The sequence below is a fragment of the Anopheles coluzzii genome, chromosome 2 (genome assembly GCF_943734685.1).
Source record: "Anopheles coluzzii chromosome 2, AcolN3, whole genome shotgun sequence".
Lineage (NCBI taxonomy): Eukaryota > Metazoa > Arthropoda > Insecta > Diptera > Culicidae > Anopheles > Anopheles coluzzii.
This window is the reverse complement of record NC_064670.1, coordinates 51,943,075-51,965,339: the sequence shown is the minus strand read 5'-3', so window position 1 is coordinate 51,965,339 and position 22,265 is coordinate 51,943,075. Positions and strand designations below refer to the sequence as shown.

The 22,265-nt window shown below is 43.0% G+C and overlaps 3 protein-coding genes across 11 annotated transcripts in view; 2 read left to right on the top strand and 1 right to left on the bottom strand.

Moving 5' to 3' along the window:
- Positions 1 to 3,994, top strand: part of LOC120948661 (Kv channel-interacting protein 4) — a 63,272-nt gene extending 59,278 nt beyond the window's left edge. For all 3 annotated transcript variants that reach the window (XM_040365257.2, XM_040365259.2, XM_049607188.1), the window contains 3 exons: positions 3,027 to 3,100; positions 3,201 to 3,413; positions 3,499 to 3,994. In XM_040365257.2, coding sequence (XP_040221191.2) covers positions 3,027 to 3,100; positions 3,201 to 3,413; positions 3,499 to 3,609 — 398 coding nt within the window. In that variant the 3' untranslated portion in view covers positions 3,610 to 3,994. The remainder of the gene's footprint in view (positions 1 to 3,026; positions 3,101 to 3,200; positions 3,414 to 3,498) is intronic.
- Positions 3,610 to 9,758, top strand: LOC120961125 (protein hunchback-like). The gene is made up of 2 exons (XM_049607189.1): positions 3,610 to 3,760; positions 5,054 to 9,758. Exon 2 carries the CDS (start codon positions 5,290 to 5,292, stop codon positions 5,989 to 5,991), a length of 702 nt encoding a protein of 233 aa, XP_049463146.1. The 5' UTR covers positions 3,610 to 3,760; positions 5,054 to 5,289; the 3' UTR covers positions 5,992 to 9,758.
- LOC120948649 (MICAL-like protein 1) overlaps positions 9,155 to 22,265 on the bottom strand; it is a 33,676-nt gene continuing 20,565 nt past the window's right edge. For 3 of the 7 annotated variants that reach the window (XM_040365235.2, XM_040365234.2, XM_040365236.2), the window contains 8 exons: positions 21,214 to 21,375; positions 19,331 to 19,515; positions 18,315 to 18,373; positions 10,723 to 13,562; positions 10,508 to 10,643; positions 10,364 to 10,435; positions 10,087 to 10,287; positions 9,155 to 9,991 (listed from right to left, as the gene is read on the bottom strand). In XM_040365235.2, coding sequence (XP_040221169.2) covers positions 9,926 to 9,991; positions 10,087 to 10,287; positions 10,364 to 10,435; positions 10,508 to 10,643; positions 10,723 to 13,562; positions 18,315 to 18,373; positions 19,331 to 19,515; positions 21,214 to 21,365 — 3,711 coding nt within the window. In that variant the 5' untranslated portion in view covers positions 21,366 to 21,375 and the 3' untranslated portion in view covers positions 9,155 to 9,925. Of the gene's footprint in view, positions 9,992 to 10,086; positions 10,288 to 10,363; positions 10,436 to 10,507; positions 10,644 to 10,722; positions 13,563 to 14,311; positions 15,173 to 18,314; positions 18,374 to 19,330; positions 19,516 to 20,780; positions 20,808 to 21,213; positions 21,376 to 21,530; positions 21,645 to 22,265 lie in introns of those variants that run through there. The other 4 variants (XM_040365237.2, XM_040365239.2, XM_040365238.2 and 1 more) reach the window with 4 other exon arrangements.

Sequence of the window (22,265 nt, the reverse complement as noted above, 5' to 3'; positions counted from 1 at the left end):
ATTTATTTATTTAAAAATTATTTAATTTATTTATTTAGGTATGCAACACCTAATCCCTAACTTATTTCCCTAACATCTGCCTAAATCTGGTGTAGCCAAATTGGAATTTAATAAAATATTCTCTTTAAATGTGTTGGTCGTTAAATTAAAATCAAAGTGATAAGACCATGTATTAAATTGCTTTGTCATAGCTAGTAACAACTCATTGTATCCATATAAGGTATGCCTGCTCTCACCAACAAGCAAGTTATGAAAGCGAAGAGGTTTCGAAGGCACGTAGATGTTGCTCATCTCGAAGAAGCAACGTCTAATTCGAAGTTTAGACGAATATTTTAGCAACAAATACTCATTGGTTTACCTTAAAACGGTGTTCGAGCGTCTGTAGACCAAGCAGCGGGCAACGCGAGCGATAACTTGGCATGGCTGTAAGTCCTCTGAATTGATGGCATTTTAAAGCAAGTCTTGTAAACTTCCGTTGTATTGCCTCTATTGTGTTGAGCATCGTAGTGCAATTCGGGAACCAAAGTACTGAGCAGTACATCACCCACCAGCGCACAAGACAAGTAAACAACCACGTAAGACTTAAGACATAACTACATTATCGGAATTGTCGAAAGATAAAACCTAGCATCTTAACAAGGCATAACAGTGTTGTCAACGTGTAAATGGAAATTTAAACTAGAGTATAGTGAAACACCTAGATCACAAACTTCCTGATGACGATCTAACACGCTGTCTATTAACGAATAATTATACTTGATCGTTTTTCAAGTCTATGAAACGATATAATAAAAAAAATTATCTAGATCATTTTAAGACACCAAGTAAAAAACATCAAGTATGACTCTCTTCGTTCATGAGGCCCCTATTGGGCACAGAAGTTCTCGATGAGACTACTGTACACACTGTTGTATGTGCTGGAATTACCATCCACGGGGCCCCTAAATTGACGGGGCCCCCCGCGGCCGCTCAGTCCGCGTACCGTTAAATCCGCCACTGCCTCAAGTTCAACCATATTGATTAGTCCGTCAATAAATGCTACATTAATAAAATTTGGAAGAGTTCGACAGTATGAAATGTCATACTAAAAGATGTTCAGTATTTTTTATACGAATAGGTTCTTTCTATCTTTCAAAACCAGGCATCTATTTTCTTGATTGAATTGATTAGGATTTAATGTTTTGACGGGCCGCATTTGGCCCTCGGGCTGGACTTTGCCGATCGCTGATCTATAATGTATCTCCTCACTAGGCCTTTAAAAATGGAATTAGCAAAGTTTTACTATAATAAATCAGGTTTAAAGCACTCGATCCAAGAAATAATACGATCGTATGAATATTTGGAAAGCTAGAGACCAATTTTGATGGAAAACTTTCGCTTTTTTTGACAATCTTTTTTGACAATTCTGGTGGATTCACAGCACAACATAGCATAGTTTAACTATCACCGATCTAACAGGAAAAAAACTTGTAAATATGGCAAAAAAATAAACATTAATTGATGTGTATAAAATTGTATATCGAAAGTTATAATCTTACCGGATAATCGACGTTCTACTGTAATACACAAATTTAAACACTTCCAAACAACTTTAGTTAAAACTATCTTTTATAATCAAAAAATGGTTAGATATTTATGCTCCAGAAATCGCAACAATAATTATTTGTTTCTTTGTTTTGTTAAAGCACAAGTTCGTAACAAAATGTAAAATGATAATGACTGTACAGATATTCCCCGGTATACGCTATTAATGCAGACCGGATACAAAATTTCAAAGGGTTTAGTGAAATGTTAGCTAATTTTATTGTAATTTTGCTTGAAGTCAGAGGTTTTTGCCACAAAATTAGTTATTTGATCTGATTCCAAATAAAAATTACAATTTTGTACTTTTTTAAAATAATTTTAAAAATTCAACCAAAAAGGAATTCATTTTGCATTTGCATTTAGAATATCGCGAATATATCGTTGGCGTATATCGAAGAATACCTGTAATTGTTTGATCATTTTTGTTTTCACTTTCACTTCGTAACAAAATATAGAATCCATTTTAAAAATTGATGTTAAATTCCCGGTGAATTTAGAGATATTGCAAATTGCTAGAAGTGTTTTTTTCATCTTACTTATGTAAATATGCAAAACAAACAGATTCACCAAGAATTTAGCGGAATTTAGATGCCATTACTATATAGGCGTTGTTATAATATCCAACGAGAAGCTTTCGTAGCATAATTTAAGAAATTAAATTTGTTTAAATTGAATTGAACACTTTCAATTTGTCAGTCGGTAACTTTGCATTAGAGCTAGAATGTCCGTGATATTTTGCATAAAAGAATGTAAATAGTTCGCCAGAATCATTCAATGTTTGTAAACGAATAGTCAACTATTCCTCACCGCTTCAATGTTATCCTTCCATTCCATTGCATGTTGTCGTCGATTCGCGATTCTACTCTTGCTTCTCTACTCAGTAGTTACGCTAGACTAATGTGCTCACATTCTGCAAACACTCGACACATGCACACATGCATGTTAAAGTAGGTTGCAATTAATTTTACGCTGATCTGTGAAATAATTCCCTTCGCATCATCAGTGAACGTTCTCTTCCATGTTGATCCGCTGACGTAAAGTGCTCGAAATGCAAATGTGATCGTAAAGTATTCCACTCCAAGCCCATGGGGTTGCGCTTATGGGGAATGAGCATTTTATGCAATAACAGATGAAAAGAGGAAGTATTGAATATGGTGATTTGTGTGTCAGTGGGCAATTGGTTTCTTTATTCCAATCGATTATATCAAAAGCTCGTTTACAAAACGAGATGTTTCAGAGAAAACGGTTCTATAATAAATATCCTTTGATGGTGTAATTTTATCAGAATTTGTTTAAAATTAATGTTTTCAATATATGATAGATGCAATTTTAGTTGATTGTATTTTCTAGAACACATGATTTAAATTACCAATTGTATATAATTTATCTGTAAACTAAACCTAAAATTTAATAAACTCCTTCTTTCTCTCTCTTTCTTTCAGCCAATACAGGATTATATGCACACTACGTGTTCAATACTTTAGACAAGGAGCATACAGGTATTCTTAGCTTCGAGGTAAATGCATCCCGGCCGTCAACACACGCGCGCCAACTATTGCACTGTAGCCAAGTTTGCACTAAATATATGCTGTGTCCCCCTTTTTTTTTTGGTCCAGAACTTTGTCCAGGGCCTGTCGATACTGTCGCGGGGCACGCTGGAGGAGAAACTGTGCTGGACCTTCTCTCTGTACGACATCAATCACGATGGCAAGATAACGCGCGAAGAAATGACGGACATCGTGACGGCCATCTACGAGCTGATGGGTGCGCGGGACGACGGTGGAACGGATGAGGTTAACATTAAGAACAAGGTGGACACCATTTTCCAGGTAAGCGTGGATGGTCGAAATACTATAGGCAAGACACGGTAACGTATGTTAATCTTTACACACACACTGACACAAAACCCCACAGAAGATGGACACCAACCAGGACGGTGTGATAACGATCGAAGAGTTCCTCGACTGCTGCCGCAAGGATCAGCTTATCTCGAGCTCGATGGGTGTGTTCGACTCGACCATATGACCGCTGGAAAGACTGTACACGCTGCCGGGCGGCTACGGGTTCGTGCCGGGCATCAGCGAAGTGGACGCGGACGAGCTGCCGGGCAGTCAGGAAGGACCGAAGGACGACGGAAGCAACGAAAACTCGAACGAGAGCAGTCTGCAAACGGCAAGTAAGTGTGCAGTGTGAGAGTAGTTTGGGCACAGTTAGTGGCTCGGAAGTATGCCACAGAGAGACACATACACGTCCAAAAGGGAGAAGCGTACGGGGGAATTGCAACACTTTGTAAGCATCTTTTGTTTTGTGCATCGGCAGAGTAAAAGATTCTTGTTTAATAGTTTTGTAACTTTTTTAACCCCACAATAAATGAAGTAAGCTTCTGTTGAACAGAACTTTTTTTTTTAAACCATTGTAGATTATATTATTTAGTTTGATGCAGTTTTTAATATCACCCTTTGAACTGCTTTATTCGCTTCTTCGTTTCATTATTTTCATTTTAAAATCATTTGCATTTCACATTGCTGTAGCTCTTAAATTATTAATTAAATTATTATTAAATTATTATTAAATTATTAATTATTAAATTATTAATTTACAGCCTTTTCGTGGAAGTTGTGTTGTCATTGCTTTTGCCAATTTGATTTAATGATTCACTCAATTCAATATGATATTTAAGCATTTCTATTACTTAGTATAAGCAAATATATTAGCCGAAGATAATGAATCATAGAATGATAAAAATGTAGGATTAAAAAGGATTTCCAATGATTTATTCCATTGCACAGTTTGTCTGTGAAGTTTGAAGTAAGAAGTGTTGAACAAAAATTAATTGCACAATAAAATATGGCACGAGTGTACGACTTCGAACCATCACCATCCTCGGAGTTTATCATTAGTTTCTTTTCGCTGTCATTTTTATGAGTTTTGCACAACTCTTATTGGCTAAAATAGACATACTTCATTATTTATATGTAGTCTGAGAAGCCAATGGTCCCCGTTACTCATGCGAACAAAATTTTGACCTCAAAGGTAGTACATTCGTCATTTTAATCGTATTGGTGCAATGGATTGTTTAACTTAATGTTAAGGAGTTTTTGTACAATTTGGCTAAAATAGGCTCTGGCTAGCTTGAGAGCTGGTTAAGATATTCACACAAAAAAACCGCGAAATTGTGACTGAATCATTTATTTAGTGAGCCACTGTATACAAAAGACATCTTTGAACGATAACCTTGATTTATTATTTGTGTAAAAAGTGTATGACTTCAAGTGTATCAATTGTTACCAATCCTTATAACCCACTTTTGGAAGGAAATCCTAATTTTCACATTCATCTTCATATCCCTAAATCCAAGATGGATTTAAATGGTATTCACTGTAACTTTATCGGGTTTTTCTAACCGCTTCTTTCCCTTCGCCCTTCCCATCTGCCTTCGTTCCGGATGCCGGTTCGTTCACTCGCTCAGTACTGAAATCCGACACATCGAACGGACCACCAACGACAACCGCGGAAAGCACTGCGAAACGAACGGAGCAGGCCACAACCACCACCATCAGCGGTGGCCATGAGAGAACGCAAACAACAGCACCGACTGGTGCTGCTGCAGCAGCATGCTTGAAAGGGCCCACCGGCACTACGAACACGATCACCAATGGCGGCACGTCTAAAGGATACCGGACGTCCCGGACGAGCAAACAGTCGATGATACTGGCCAACGGGCGAGCCAAGTCGAACGCAGCCACTGCCGCGCGGCACCAAAACCACGGCGGCTTCCATCCGACAGCGAACCATCCTCTGCATCACCATCATTACCACCATCATCATCATCTGCTGCTGCATCCTTCATCAGCGTTGCCGTCGTGTTCTACAGCGCCGCCACCACCACCACCACCACCACCACCCCCACTGAAGCACTATCACATTCCGCCCCAGGACACTTATCACTCGCAGCAACCGTTGCAGCCCCTTCACCTGACCACGCTGCGCCTTGGCCAGGGCTCGTGCTACGCTCCTCCGCCGCCTCCAGCACTGCCATCATCAAGGATGCAACCACCGCAAACGCTCTCGCTCGCTTTGCCTCCTTGCAATGGATCGTTCCTAGGGCAACTGTCCGCGTCCTCGTCTACCACCTCCTCGCATCATCACCACCACCATCTTCATCATCATTTGCAGTCATCGAGCGGCATTGCAACGATTTCGTCTCCAATGTCACCGCCCGGCTCTTGCTGCGGCTGCATTACCCGACCGCACGAGCTGCACTGTTCCCAGTGCAAAGTGCCACCGGCCCCTTTGCTTCCAGGACAGCAGCAACAGGGTGCACGCACACCGACCGACGTTCCTACGCCGACGCTGGTGAAGGTGAAGGCCTGGTATACGGTCACTAAGCAGGGCCTAACCTATTGAAGTATGCCATGATGCAAAGTGAAAACCATCGGTAGCGCTTCCTCTTCATACGCGAACAAGCGACACTCTTAGGATAATTCAGGTTCCGTTGTCCCCTCGTTAGACCTCCTGATCCTTCGCGTTAGCGATCTGTTTTATTACGATGGTGTAAGGGAAATGTATGTTGTGGAATGAAGATGCCACTTAATTGCCAAGAAGACACTTCAATAAGGAAGCTTTCTTCCTTATCCTAATCGTTTTCGTGAGGAGGAAACGATCATATCTTTAGCACTGCTGAACGATCCAAGTAGTCTGATAAGTTGAAAATTGGAATCGAATTACAACTCTTTCTTCCATGTTTCCGCTCGGTTAGCTCCCGAAATTACCACAGCCAGTCCACCAGTGCATGATGATGATGATGATGATGATGATGATGGGAAAGGAAAGTGTAACACATATTCTAAAACTGATCGACCGAAAGCGTTTGCCCCGGGCAAGATCTACAAAGGCTACCTTTAAGAGCAGCAGGCTAGAGAGAGAGAGAGAGAGAGATAGAGAGAGAGAGAGAGAGAAAAAGAGATAGAGAGAGAGATAGAAAGAGAAAAGTTGATAGACGGAGAGTAAGGTGTTAAAGTTCCCACAAGTCCACTTATGTGCCTTCCTAATTTCGACTCCTAAGTGTAGGTTTAACTCGATCTGTTTTACGATAGAGCGTACGATACATACAGAAACACACCCAAACACACTAACACTCATACTCACAAACAATTGTATGCAAAGTCTTGACATTGCACTTTATACTGCAGCAAACGTAAATTGGAATCCTTTATGCATGGTTAAATCCTGCTTGGAAGCTGGCAACCATGATCACTGTTAAGCCATTTACAACTGAGACAGCCAACAAGAGAGAAAGAGAGAGAGAGTTTTATGATGCAGCCACGTTTCCACGAACTACTAGTGGAGCATGCTTGGATATCCTTAGAACTAGTCAAAACAATAGGAGGGAAGCCGACCTACCCCACACAATTCTGCTGTTATGTAAATGGTGCGCAACCTGACCACCATGCCGACATTAATTTGTCACAGGGAGAAAAGAAAGATTTCATAAGGTATATATATATCAAACACAAATACATAACTATGCCAGTCATCTCGAGGGACTCAAACGAATCAAATAAATAAATGAAAAACGAACTACTACTGCTGCTACTAGTTAATACAACCACTGTTATGCAAAACAAGCAACGTATAGAAAAGAGAGATTACAGATTACAATTATAAAATACAAGCAACTATAGAAAAACAAAACATACAATAAAAAAAAAAGATGAAATAGTATGTAACGTAGTATAAACTGAACTGCTCTTGCCGTAAATGTTGACAAAACAATAGAATAAATATACGTTCTGAACGAACTCCCAACCAAAGACGATACCCGCAGTCGCTCGAAATGGTTTTGATTTAAAGTTTAAATTAAAAGGCAATAAAAAACAAACATTTTCTTATGCGACTTTCCAAAACAAACGTGGCAAACACAATAACAAAATGCCACTTCACTCAAGCAAAGGCAAAACGATGTATCGCAAGCAATTAATGAGACGAAATAAAAATGTTAGTATTTACTTCCACGTATTACAAAAAAACAAACAATATTATTGCTGTACAAGTGCACCAAAACCAAATTCAAAATCGGTCATGCACTGCACATAAACAATGCTAGAGGAAAGTAAATCCAATCCCTCGCCTCCAAAGAGCAGTCAACGTTAACGTTAACGAGTAATAGGTATTCTTCTTGTAAATCCGTGTTTATTGTTACCATAAGTGTCTCGTAACAACGTAACGAAACCAACACTCAGAAAGGAAAGGAACAGAACAACAGAGAAAAAAAACATACAAACAAACACAGAGTAACGTGAATTGTTAATCGGTATCCGTAAGTCGCAATGTAATGTTAAACCAAATCGTATAGAAATCGTATTTTTCTTATCAAACCTGTAGTCATCAAAATGTGTTAGTTATGGGAGCAGAAACTAGTCATTTTCGTAAGCCCGGACCGGTGGGGACAGTCGTCGGAGCGAATCGAGAGTGTTCTAAGTGTTAAATAATCTATTCGAATATTGTGTTACTGGTTAGCAAGTGTACGAACTCTATAAGCTATCGAATCCATATTGATAATTAAAGGTGATGAACACTCTTTGTATCGCATATATCATCATGAACTAATATTATATATATTATACGGTAAATGAGACAAGAAACGTGAAACAAAACAAAAAAACTCAAACGAAGCTTAAAAACGGTGGTTTGGGTTCAAAACCCTTTGCAAAACACTGCAACGATATCATAGTGTCTAATTGTTGATCTAGATGTATAATTTGTAAGAGAGCGTAGACAAGACAGTTTCGTATGGGAAAAGGGTGAACGAATGTTATAACTGCATAATCAAAACGATCAAGCTAGTTTCAAGCGTATGTTAATGTGAGTAGAAAACAACCAATCTACGTAGAACTATTATTTTTTACTAGCTAGAACAATTTAACTATGAGTTAAATTCATTTTAGTTTTAGTTTTATATTTTCTAAGGAAAAGCTATAATATTACTTCCCTATTACAATTACTTTCATTCGAGTGAGCTTTAAAACAATCTGTCTTACTTGTGTACTACTAGGAGAATACGGTTTTCCTCTAGAGCCTCTGTGCGAACTGGCTTTATAGATTGATTGTTCAATATTCGATGTAATCTTGCCGATCTTGCCATGAAACCGTGATAGAAAACAGGAATACAGCAGCAGGTATTTAATACGATTTGCAAGAGAAAAGCTAAACACAGAACGAATTCACTCACTACTTGTTCCTAAGTACTTGCTGGCGCGTTAACACGTTATGATACGCGATACCGGGGTGCGGTGTGTGAACTCTCATCATTGTCAATGGACAACAAAATGGGTGTCGGAATGAACCACCACTATTGTATGGTCATGGTACTGTTCTCAATAATAAATCCTGATGTGTATATTTGTTAGAAATTGATCATTTAATGTATTAATGAACAGTTTGGTCTGTGTTGAGAAAACAAAATACGATAGGAATTTCAACGCAAAGGCAGTCATCGTGATTGTGATCAAAACTCGGACCAGGGATTTGTTTTTCTCTTCTAATCAATATATCTAGCTTCAACAGAAGGTAAGCTCAACCAATGTTTTATTTCTTATAATAGTAGACGAATATATGTATGTATACTTCATCGCATCGCAGCATAATCGCACACACACATCTAACCTTTCACTATGCACACTTTCACTTTCAGAAGAAAGTACACTTAACTCGCGAATATAATGGTTTTATTTCTCCCTCTCTCTCTCGCTCTATATATGTATAGGTAGAAGTAAAACATGATTATTAATATTATCATCAGCAAAAACACGCTATTTAAAACTATGTGCGCAAATGAAATGGATTGAAAATGAACGAAAAAATGTTTGTTGAATTGACAAAAAAACGGCCCGCAGAATCGGGATGCAAGAGCAAGCTTGCGCATAATTATTGTTCCCGATCTACTACAGCATCCGTCAGAGTTAAATGCGATGATTGACATATCTACAGCAGGGGATACACAGCGATCATGAAGCGGGACACGCACGTTTGGTAAAGTGCGGGCAACCACCGCTAAACCGATTCAATCAAACGAAAGAAAACCTGTCTAATCTGGCTAATGAGGCTGATGGTAGCGCTAATGAATCGGCGCGGCAAACCTATAGGATCATTCTACGATCGTTTGAGTAGGGGGGTCATAATTGAGCCCGAAACTGATCGCACAACAAAGAACAAGGTGATAGTAAGTGAGTTGATAGCTGTTACAGCAATGCAGTTGGAACAAGTTGGACGGATCTGCGGATCTATCAGCGATCTAAGGGAATGTGTACGTTAAATATCAACCGACGCGAACGGATGGCTTTTAGAAAAGAAACTTTCGTTTCTTTTTCTTTTCCTTTGTTGTGTTGCTTTCCGTCTCATCGGCATCCTGGCAAACAAAAAAAAAACAGGTCCCCCCGATTAGAAGATTGCATACAGGAGACACATCACTTGTCGTCCCTCTTTTTCTGCTTTCCTGCTTACCTTTTCCGAGTCAATCTTTTTCGATTTTACCAACTTCTTCGCTTCCTTCAGCTTCTTTTTCTCTTTCTTGGAAAGCTTCGTCGAGGAGTCGCGCTTTTCTGCATCAGTAAGCGGAAGTGTGGTGGAGCTGGCAGATGAGTCTTTCTTACTGTGCTTTGACTGTTGGCTAGCGGCCCGCTCTTCAATGCTTTGTTTAATCGACTAAAATTGTGCAAAAGCAGGAGAATAATATAAATATCTCGTGCGTCCCGGTTCGAACACACACAAAATAGCTTACCAAATCTTCTTCCGCTTCACGGATTCGATCCATCTCGAGACACTCAACGACTTCATTTCGCAACTGAACGATCTGAAAATGGTGGTTACAATCACAGTTACACTCAATGCTACAACAGCGATTCTTTTCGACAAGCATACATACCTCCACTAAGCGCGTAATCAGTGCTTCTTCCTTTTCTTTGTCCGAGTCCGTTTTGTTCCTTTCCGGCTGTGCCATCAGTAGCCGAATTTCGTACTCCAGATCTGCCTGCTCCTGTTCCAGCCGGTGCATGCGGCGTCTATCGGCATATGAAATGAGATAATAAACAGACACACTGTTACAGAGCGCCGCCTTACATTCCTTGCATTCCTACTTACAAGTACATCAATTCGGCCTGCCGTCGAAACAGTTCGTTCTTTTCGTTCACCAGTTCGAATAGCTGCATCAACAGATCTTCCACCTCCTTCGAGTTTGGCTGCAGCCTGATATCGAGATCGACATCCGCTTCCACCCCCTCGCACCGCTCCCGTATCATCGTCTCCAGCACAATGCCCTGCTTTTCCAGTCCCTGCTGCTGCGTTTCGATAATCTGCAGCTCCTGGTGTATTTCCTTCAGTGGTAACATTTTGATCGGTTTCCGTTCCGGCAGCGGAGCGGCCATCATCGGCAGTGCCGGGGCCGGACCCTTGCGCCGTTTCCACTTGCCCTGGGAGGATTTGTTCGACAGAATCGAAAGATTTCCCCCCGGACTACCGAAGCTATTGCTGGTGGCCTCGCTAGTGGGTGAACTTTGCGATTGACGGTTGCGGTTTTGTGCCTCCTTGTTGTCTTTCATTTTTTCCCACTGTCGCCCGCTGGTGGTAGTGGTGCCGTCCAGGTGTACTGGCGATTCGGGACCGTCATCGTCCAGTACGAGCGGTACGATTGTTCGACGATACACCACGGATTCGTTGCTCGTGCCTCGGCTCATCGTTTCGGACATGTCACGATCGTTGTTGCTTAACAGACTCGCATCTACGGCGAGCAGACGTTGGCTGGGGACGCGTGTTAAACCACTCTCCTCCCGAACCTGCAGAGTCGACGATTGCTTCGGTGTGGACGATGAATTGGGTATTGGAGGAGGGGCCGGTGCAAGGCGTTTCTTGCGCGGAGTTGTCAGGGTGCCGCTTCCACTGCTGTTGGAAAGATTTTCCACCGATGCTCTCACCGCACTAGACACTCCCATTTGCTGCTGCTGGGATACGATGGGCGTGGATGCACCGGCGACGGCCAGTGGAATGTCGGGCGCCTTTCCTTTCTTGCGCTTCGGCACGATCAGGGACGAGGGGCCGCTCTCCAAACTGGACGTTAGTGACACATTCGAGCTGCTTAGCCGACTACTGGACATTAGAGAATTGTCCAAGGAACTGATGGAGTCGTTGTAGGCATGTGCTTTTCTCGGCGTCGGTACCGGTGTTCGGCGCGGGGAAGGTTTGGATACTGGCACTATTTCCGGCTCGTCCGTCGGTTCGTCATCGTCGTCCTCGTCGAACGGATTCGCCGGGACCGGTTTCGACGATGAACCACCAGCGGATGGCGACTGTACCACCTTCGGTGGTGGCGGTCTCGGAGGTTTCGATGACGGAGACTGTTGGACGTCCTCGTCTTCGTCTTCGCTGCCGAAAGGATTTGTGCTGACGCGCCGCATGGTCGGAACGGGTTTGCCGCCCGCTGGAACCTTTCGTAGCTCTACGATTTGTTCCCTTCCCTCTCCGTCGTCCTCGTCACCGAAAGGATTGAGATCGGACGGATACTGCTCTTGCTCATTTCCATCTTGCGTGCTGACAGCAGGTAAACCTTCATCATTATCAACCTTGTTGCATGCTTCGGGTGTATCGGTAGGTATGGTGGTCTCTTCTTTGTTCACTGACACAGGCACTTTAGATTCAGAAACCGCACTTTCCACGGTTTCATTAGGCACCATCGAATTGCTCCTTTCAGTACTTTCTGTTGCATTCTTCGATTCTTCTGAGGGTGTAGTTAGCGATTCAGTACTTTCGTTTTCTTTAGGCACATCCAAATGCTCGGTAGTAGATTCCGATGCAGGAACTAACGCTAACGACCCATTTTCTACTATCACTTCAACGTCTGCAGCAGGGGTATCATCGTTTGAGATCTCGGTTGATGGCTGTTCTTTCGTCTCAGTTCGCTTCGGTTCGCTGTTCTTAACAACGTCCTCTATGGTATGTTCGGGTGCCAAATCACTGCTTTCGGTCGTCGTGGTAGTTTGTTCCGTAACCGGTGGAGCTAGCGGAATTATTTCCTTTGCCTCGACAGTTGCCTCTGCAGGAAGATTGTTCGTCAATTCCGAATCGTCCTCTACCTTCACCGGTGTTACTAGTTCAGATTTCTCTTGAACCTCCAATGAATTTATTTCCAACGCAGATTCTTCTACCACGACCTCCGTTTGCAGTACTACTTCAGCAACTTTTTGCTGTTCTTGTTCATTAGGCTCGATGGTATCTTCCAAAGCAATTGCAACAGCACGCGGTGGACTCACCGGATCTGCTAGCAGAGATTTACTTATATCTGGGTCCGGTTCATCGAGATCCTGTACCAGTTTTTCGAACTCATCTTCCACATCATCCACATTATCCGAATCCGAGTCGTCCGTGTCTTCCTCTTCTTTCCCGTTCAAGCTGTCATTCGTTACCGAACTTGGTGGCCCCGTCAGTGGTAAATCGGGAGGTTCATCATTGTCCTGCTCTACCGTTTTGAGTGATTCCTTCAGGAAATGGCTCATCCGTGCCTTGCGCTCTAGATTGGACGATTTCTCCTCGTCGCTCAGCGGTGCCGACTCAAAGAACGATATCCGATCGAGCAGCTTGCTACTGCGTACATTCTTGGGTAAACCAATGGATGCAGCAGCAGCAGCAGCAACCGGTGTGCCATTGCCGGTGACGTTCGCGGAACTGCCGTCGGGCGAAGCGGATGTTTCGCGACGCTGCTCCAACTGGATCTCCTCGTCCGGGCAGGTTTCGCAGCAGTACTCGCCATCCGTTTCCGTTTCGTAAAAACTTCCCACGGTCAGTTGCGTACCGCAGCGGGCACACTTGAGACACGATCGATGGTAACTCTTCTCGCCGAAGCTGATCCGTTCTGCCAGAAAGATGGGATTACTACAACGGTTGCAGGAAGCACGCTTGGGAACGCCCACAAATGCCGCTTTGTTTGCCATCTGTGGATTAGTAAAAAGCGCATTGCATTATTTTGCGGAAGGGTCAGTAGTCAGTTTCTGTATGCGTAGCAACATTAATAAGAGCATGTATCAACTGGGTAGCAGGCAAAAGAATCGTTTCGTTTCGAATCGTCAACCATGATTGATGATTTCAGAAAATATCGGACAGAATGTTGGCAACCACATTACTTAGGCCAAAGAAAATTTCTTAAACAAATGGGAAAGACATTGAAAACATTTAAACGCAAAACAGTTACTAATTACCAGTTCGAACACAGCTCAACCGGATGAAGAAAATAAAGAAAGACATAACAAAGCGACAAACGCTTAACGAACGAGAAACGCTGAACGTGACAAGTAGAAAGCAACAGACAACGGAAAGCTGCAGTATGGCGTAGAGAATGTGTCCCTGATTAATTGTGGCCGTGCGCCCTATTATCGTGTGTTAAACTTGCTACCACTCGCACAACAAAGGAAATGATCAAATTAGCTCCATCAAGCTGGAAAAAGCCGAGTTTTCTGTTAATTTTTCGCACTACACGCATTATTGGTCGATCGGTTTTGTGCTTAGCCGTGATCTTCGAAGCTTTTGTCTACGTATTAAACTAAGGATGATGAGGGGCTCGTGGTTCGAATACTGTGGATCTTTCGAGTTTGTGTTTTGTGTGTGAGTTTGTAAGTGAGGTGTGTGTGTGTTTGCCAAGTTTGCCAGTTTCGTACTCCGTTTTGCATGAAATGTAGGAAGTTACCTGGTAATAGACTATGTCCGTATGATTACACCCAATTCCAAACACTGCTCCGCAGCCGTTTAGGGTTGCTCCAAACTTCCGCTCACACTAACTCGCCCACCGTTTTGGCTGAGTGAACACTGTTAGATGCAGAAATTTGCCAGCTATTTAGTACTTGTGTCGGCGACAGTTGATTCTTTTCTGCTCTCGATTGATTGATCGGTTATAGTGACGGTTACGTGGCTGGTAACGTGCGTTTTCTTGTTGCTTGCAGTGTCTATTCGCCGTTTGCGTATTATAGTGATATACAGACTGGTAGGTTTGTGGTGACGTTGATGGCGATGGTAATGGATGAACGTAATAGTTTACTACTGTCCTTCTCTTAACTGTCTACGGACGATATTAGACACACTTTAACACACACACACAAGCGCAAAATAATTATGACAAAACACGACTGGAGATTTATGCTCAGATTTGGTATGGGAAATTATTTGTTCGATTAGCTCTCGACGATCCGGTGTGCGTTTCAACCTTCCACTGGATTTAGATGTGAGATTCATCGATGAATATTCCGATGGTGAAAATGTTAACACACTCTGCTTCTGGCTGTGCCGTGTTTGTTCTGTTCTGCTCTCCGAAATCGGTATAGGTGTGCAGTTTGGAGATTGATTGATCGCAGATCGATATAAAGTATTCAGTTTTACGTTGACTCTTCTAAGGCTGTATTTGGTTTATCCTTCCTATATCTGTTACTGCTTGTACTGCGCCGCGCCACTTAATGAGCGCAGTGTCGGTGTTGGCGCACACTCGACCACCTTCCGTTTAGCAGAAAATCTCCGGCTTGTATTGTCCTACTATATCCAAACTGTTGCTATCCTCCTGTTATTATGGTGACGGAACCAAACGCGACGTTAGGCGGATGGATGAAAGTTGCCGGACGAGCAATTGGCACATTCGCAACGTACGTTGTTGTTGTTGTTGTTGTTGTTGTTGTGGAGCACAGATTACGATGCATACGGCATTGGCAGTGGTTGGAAATAAGATAGAAAAGACAGTGGAAGAGAAAAAGAAGAAAAAAATAGTAAACACACACAGTGAGCATATATGCGTGCCATTGGAACGCATTCACACCACTCAGCAACGGTCCGAAGTTCTACACTACACTACTATTGAACCATACTCCAGATTGCTCTTTGCGTAAGGATTAGTTTGGATTAGTAATTGAAAACGGTAAAGTGCAGCATTGCCGTTGTGTGTGTTGAATTAGTTTACAATGTTTATTCACTTTTACATGCACTACTTCTTTGTGGGCAACGGAACAAACGCTCGTGTCATCTGCGTGATGCACGATCATCAACTAACTATGAAATCGCGAGCAATGCGTGTGTGGCGGCACAATGTTTCTCTCTTTCCCTCTTTCGCCCATTGCGAACAATTACAACAGTCAGTCGCCTCTGTGGTTAGTCATCTTTCTCTCGCCTCATTGACATGTAGAAGAAGAAGAAAAAAAGCCCCACCTTATCTTTCCAGTGATGACTCAGGTGTGATGATCAGAACATAGCACTGTGGCGAGAAAGAGAAAAGCCGCCGGCTGCACATTTGTTTGTTTGTCCACCTCACGCCGAGCTCCAAACTCTGCTCGCCAACGTGCTTGCTCTGCCGTACGATGTACAACTTTCATGCACAAGAGCTGTGGTCATTTGCGCCACACATTGACGCGGCGCCCTGTGCAAGCTTGAGTGGGTGCGTATGCACGTGCGCGAGTGCGTAATGTTTGCCCAGACCGCAAGCGCGACTGGATGGATGACGATGAACTTTACTCAAGAAACATCCCACCGTACTTTAGGGGGCGACGGCGGCAAATGTCGGCCAGCCAGCCCTTCAAAGCGATAACTTTATGTTAAGGTAAAATATTTAATATTTAACTAAGCATCTTTACATAATCTGTGACGACCCTCTTCAAATTGCACTTTATATGGAGCAGCGCGATGCTTTCAAATATATTTATACCATAAAACATGTGTTTTTTTTTATTTCTAACAAGCGCATAGCGTGTCCATGTGTGAAAATTGACACATTTTTCGAAACAACGGAAGCAAAGCCCATTTCCAAGCCGATGGGCACACAGCACTCCCATTTCCACGCAAATCCATTCGACTCGCCTTCATGTTTTTCACTTCCACCAAGAGGGAATTGCTTTTTAAATTGTCATTCGAATTAAAAATCACTCAAGCGCACAGCAAATCGACCAATTTTGAGACACGCACACGATCATGCACACAGCAAAACAAAAACTATAGTGATTCTTCCCGCGCCAGACGCGAGCCATGACACAAGTGCCCGATGCATGAACAATAGATTCGACTCTGTTTGAACGTACCAAGGCACGGTATGGTAAAATGATATGGCGTTCCCAGTTTGACGGCACTCTTTCTCCAACGCCCAAATCAATGAATGATCATCCGGTGAGTTTTAGCTGCACTTCCGCTGTGCTTGAAGCAGTATTGTAATTGTGCACCCGTGTTGCACTTTTGTGTTGCAATTGTGTTTAAAAAGAATTGACAAAAGATGAAAAAACTATCATGATTGTAATTCATGAAGGTTTTTTTTAGTTTACAGGAAAAAATCACATTGTTTTTTACACTGTCATTTGATGTTTATAACATGTAAACTATTTTTACATATATCATGACGGTATGATAAAAAGAAAGTATTTCAAAAGATGAATAAACATAGTAGAAAACAATTGTACAGTTTGTGAATTCGCCCAAATTATTTCTACATAGATAGTGCATGCCTAAACTTAAATCCAATTCCTACATCTACATCGTTCGGCGTGAGATAAAATTGCACCGGAAGATTACGAGTTAAATCACAGACCACGGAGGATAGTGAAATTGATATCTAACATAACCTATTCGTAGCCTCCGGCGGTCAGTATGAAGCAAGGAGGAAAAAAAAACACTCTATAGAAATAGAAAAAAGTGCCCCACTAGATGTGTGCAGCGCCGTGCGCAGTGCCAAATGCCATATACATGAATACGATGCCTCTGCCGCCCTGCCTGAAAACGCAAGCGGCTCGGAACTACATATAATTTGCCATCATTATTGTACATTTCCTTTTCACAAAGCATTTCCCACTGTGGGGTAATATTCTATCACGGGTTACAGATAGCGTGAGCATTTCCCTCCGGTCGGTCCTTCTCCCGACGATATGATGCTTTCCTGTGTCTGTCAGACTTGAGAGGTCGAGTTTTTTTTTTTTTGCTTCCCTTCTTGGGCCGCCGTTTTTGCAATCCAATTATTCCGCATTCGGACGGTTAACCTAGAAATTCAGCCCGCCACCCTAATACCCTGCACCAACGGAGGAGACAGCATACACCGACGACCAAACACCACACTCTGATACAACCGTTCGATGTGATTATGGTAATGATGATATTATGGGCTGATACACCATGAAGACAACGATTGATGGATGGGAAAAGCGCAAGCACGGTGAGAGAGAATGGTCCCACCAGCCGCTGGCTGCTGTAACGGTTCACGTTTAACTTACTGAGAGTTTCAATTTTCTTCTGTTCTATGGAAGTAAATGCGCTGGAATTTCACACAGAGCACAGACACGCGGGGTTTAGATAAAGTTATTTAGTTTAAATAAAAAGCTAATTGTGCTTCTGTTTCGTGTAGATCGCATTCAGATTCACTACACAAGTTACGTCTTAAGCTAATCAGAGTCATTAAGATTCTTGTACGTTGGGCCTACCACCTCACCCTCTAAAACAAGGAAACCCCCGTTTTCGCAGAAAAGCAACCGTTGATCGCAAATGATGGAACCATTCTCAACGTGATATACGACAGTTCGCACCGATAAGGACGTTTCATACACCACCCTAGTACCATCACCAAGGCAAAGCATTAGTTAAGACTTTCTTTAGTAGCCTCTTCCATTACACAGATCGATCGAAGGATCGTGCCGTTCGAGTTGAATTTATGGTTTATTCATTATTCGCGGTGCGCTTACCTTTGAGGTTAGGTCATCGGTTTTGGTATCCTTTGCGACGACCTTCTTACTTGCTGGTTCTTGAACATTGAGTATCAGTTGTGATTTATGACACGGAAATGCGGAACAGGAAAGGAAGAGAAGAAGAAAAAAAATGGAAATAAAACAGTTAATTAATTTGATCGTGTTTATAAGCAGAATCATAGCTAGAATCTTGAAAACTATTAACTTTGGGCAAATGAAAAAACAATCCGTTCTACTACAAATACTTCTATAACAATAACATGAGGCAGCTAACTTACAGACTCAATGCTACTTTACTAGCAAAAAAAAGAAACCTTCAAGTGTTAAGAAATTGAATTTGCATGCATTTGATTTTATTGCAATGCGTAACTGGCTAACAAAAGCTGACACAGGTGTTGAATCGCAAACGGTTCTAACGTGGCACCCGAAGGCTTGGCAATTGAAAGTTATCACTTTGCCGTGATCGCAGAATCATTTACCATTACGGATCACTGTCAACCGATCGACCATTAATTGTTAGACACTCCTGTGTATTTCACTCCTTTCACGTGCCCCGCGGCCCCACTACCGCAGCTGCAATATCGGTCAAACAAACGCTCGCTGTTGGGAGGCTTGATCATAAAGTAGAATTACCATCACCACCACCGACACCACCACCGTTGGACGGGAGAGGTCGTGCTGAATCGTGTGCTATGCTCCAACGATTATTCTTTTTTCATTATAAATGGATTGTAAACAACACACACACACACAAGACCCGTCAGCAGTGACTGGCTCTGGTGAGGCTATGCGACATGCGCCCAGGGTCTGGTTAGTGTCGTTGGAGTTCGGATGGTATTGGTGGCCCTCGCGTCAAGATGGTTATGATTAGAAGCCAATTCTAATGTCCAGCTGCTGAGTGTATGCAAGCATGCTTGATCGGCGTGCTGTGCGCGAGCATTGCCACCAGCCCCCACCTAAAACTCATGTTTGTGTGCAGTATGTGAGCATTTGCACGTTGGCTGGGAACCTACCTTGATTGCTGAACACTCGGTAGTACTGGGACAGGTAAGTGAGAATTGAGAATCGATCCGGCACCTCGTATTTGACCATATCAGCCGGATCCAGCAGCGACGGTATGCCGAGATGTTGCTCTGCGATCGTGAACGCTAGTTCATTGTTGTAGTACACGTTGTCCTTGCTGAGGCTTGCAAAATCGCTGCAAAGGTGCACAAGCCGGATGCCGGATGTTTTCAAAACAGCAAAAACCACACGAACCAAAATATGCAAACCCACACGCAAACACACACGAACACACACACAAAAAAACCAAGCAAAGTGCATAAAAGGGATGAAATGAAATAAGAGAAACAACAAAAATAGCATCATTAGTAAAGAAAATCAAAGTAAATGATTGAATGATGAATAATGTTAGAGAAATAAGATTAATAAGGTACGGAGTAGTTGAGAGATGAACCAGATGAACCACCCAATTAAATAATAATAAAAAAATAATTAATTCTATGCAAAACCAATGTTAGATTATTATGAAAAACTCAGGATAAAACCACGTACGATCCCTTGACCTCTTGAACCACGTACATGCTACAGCTTCTTTGTTCACTATTTCACACTCTACCAAAACAGATTTGAAATTGAAATTACGGTTCCGTAACGGTAAGATTTGAAAGCTCGAAAGGGACGGTCTCAACGGATTCACCTCACTAATAAATATTCAAAGAAGCGCGCATAATAATATTCGATCTCGGCGAAGTACGTGCACCAATGCGACCACATCCGTCCGTACACTACGACAAACGAACTCCAGAGCCGAACGGTGCTGCTGCGCGTCATTTCAGTACGTTTCGCTGCGGACGATTTGGTGGTATCACGTTCGGTGCTTCAACACAATCAACACTCTTTAATATTAATCATTCGGAAGCAACAACCACCACCACCAGAACCGGCGACGCCTTTCTCTTCCAACGACGCAACACCCCATTCCTCGGTCTACTGGTTGCGCGTTTCGCGGCCGTTTTTGGGTTGGTTCACATTGCAATCATCATCGGCATCGGCATCGGCATCATATCTATTCACCGTTTAATGCACACATTTTTAACATCAAACCAACCGCACCTTGGGAGCTTTCGTTAAAAACTGGATCTCTTTTTCTCTCTCTCCTTCTCCTATTGAAGACAACCACAGGGGTGAATTGAAAACACTATCATAAAAAAACAACACAAAAATCACACAGCAAACTGGAGCATTACACCGGGTGTGTCGAAAAAGTTCACTACAGCACACCCCCAAACACACTACACGAAGCACGTGCAATTAGACCCAAAATCCTCCCCCCCCCCTCTCTACACACACACACACACACAGAAATACACAACACACTTCACACTGGAAGACCCACCTCCCCCCCGTTGGACAAGAGGTGGTGGTTCTCCGTTTAACAACAAACGTGAAACATATACTTACTAGTGTGTAAAGACGATTGTTTAGTATCTATCGCATGTGAAGAGAGTGAAGATGGTTGTTGAGGGAGAGTTTTTTTTTTTATTTGGTTGTTGTTGTTGTTGTTGTTTTGGTTTGGATTGGAAGCAAGAAGCCGAAAAAATATTCGATTAGAAAGCGTTAGTCAACAGCGTGTGGCGGCGGAAGATACATTTCGGGTTAGAGAGTTGTGTACCGGACAGGGTTTAAGGCGCTGTGTGTACTATTGTGGGTTCTATTATGTGGTGTACTGTTAGTTCCGCGATGGTTGTGTTTGTAGCTCTGTGTGTTTGTTGTTTTTGCTGAGAGGAGCTTTCTCGTGGTGTAAGCAAGCTCGTGGTGATAAGGTGAGAAGAAGCGCGAAATATATACAAACGCACCGGGTGCATTTTAAAACCCCCGCTGTGCTCATACTTACATCAAATCTGGCCGGAAGTTGTGGATGATGGCGCAGAAAGCTAGACCGTCACGCCAGGAGGTGCTCATGTTCGTGATTTTAACATCCTTGTAGCCCTCGGCTATTCGGCGGCACCATAACTCTAGTGCCTTCGTTCCACGACGCTCGGACATGCTAAATTTTCTGCAGATAACAACCACCATACGCAGCGCCCGGACATAAAATAGAACGAGAAAAAAAGAAACACTTTCATTAGTAACACAGAAAGAAACACATGGATGAGGTGAGGAATGGTAGTGTGTGTGTCCCGTCCACCATTTACTCAATGTCAAACTGACTTAGTGTCTGTAGACGATGGGGTTCGTGCGCAAAGTCTTCGACGGATTACGTCCGGTCTGGTAGGGCTCTCGTTAAACACTGACTAAATCTACGACCGCGATCGTGCGAGAGTGCGCGAGCGCGCGCACCCGAGCCCGAGCCGCGGTGACGCGGGGGCCACCATGAACGCACCGATGCGTGCAAGACCGACCCCGCGCTCCCCCGGCTCACACCGTATGGTCAACAACGCGAACAACAACAACAAAATACGTCCCTAACCCCTGTCTTCCCTCTCTCTTTCACTCTCTTTCTCTCCCCTTCGCAACACGCACTGCTCTTTGATATGACCCAAGGAAACGGTTAGGTTCAGCTGAAAGGGAGGGGAGGGTTCGTCACCTGCACGCCGTCACAGTCGTTATCGTCGGAGAGGTTCGTCGCTTGTTTTTCCGCTGTTGATCGGTGGAGAGTGCGGCGCTAGAGCTGTCCGACACCGTGGCGTGCGTGACGATTACCAACCCAAAACTATAGTTTGGTCTTTGATACAACTACGATGGTAGTGTTTAATGTTTTTACTTTTATTCAACGAACGAACCAACAGCAGCCTAAAGTAACTGTCTCTGTTATGGACTGTTACCTTCAGGTTTTACACAACACAAACCTTCCGCCTGCAGTGATTTTATTCTTCTTTCCTTCTTTACCATATCATAGCCTTGGTAGATGGCAATTTACTCAAACACACACACACACACACACAC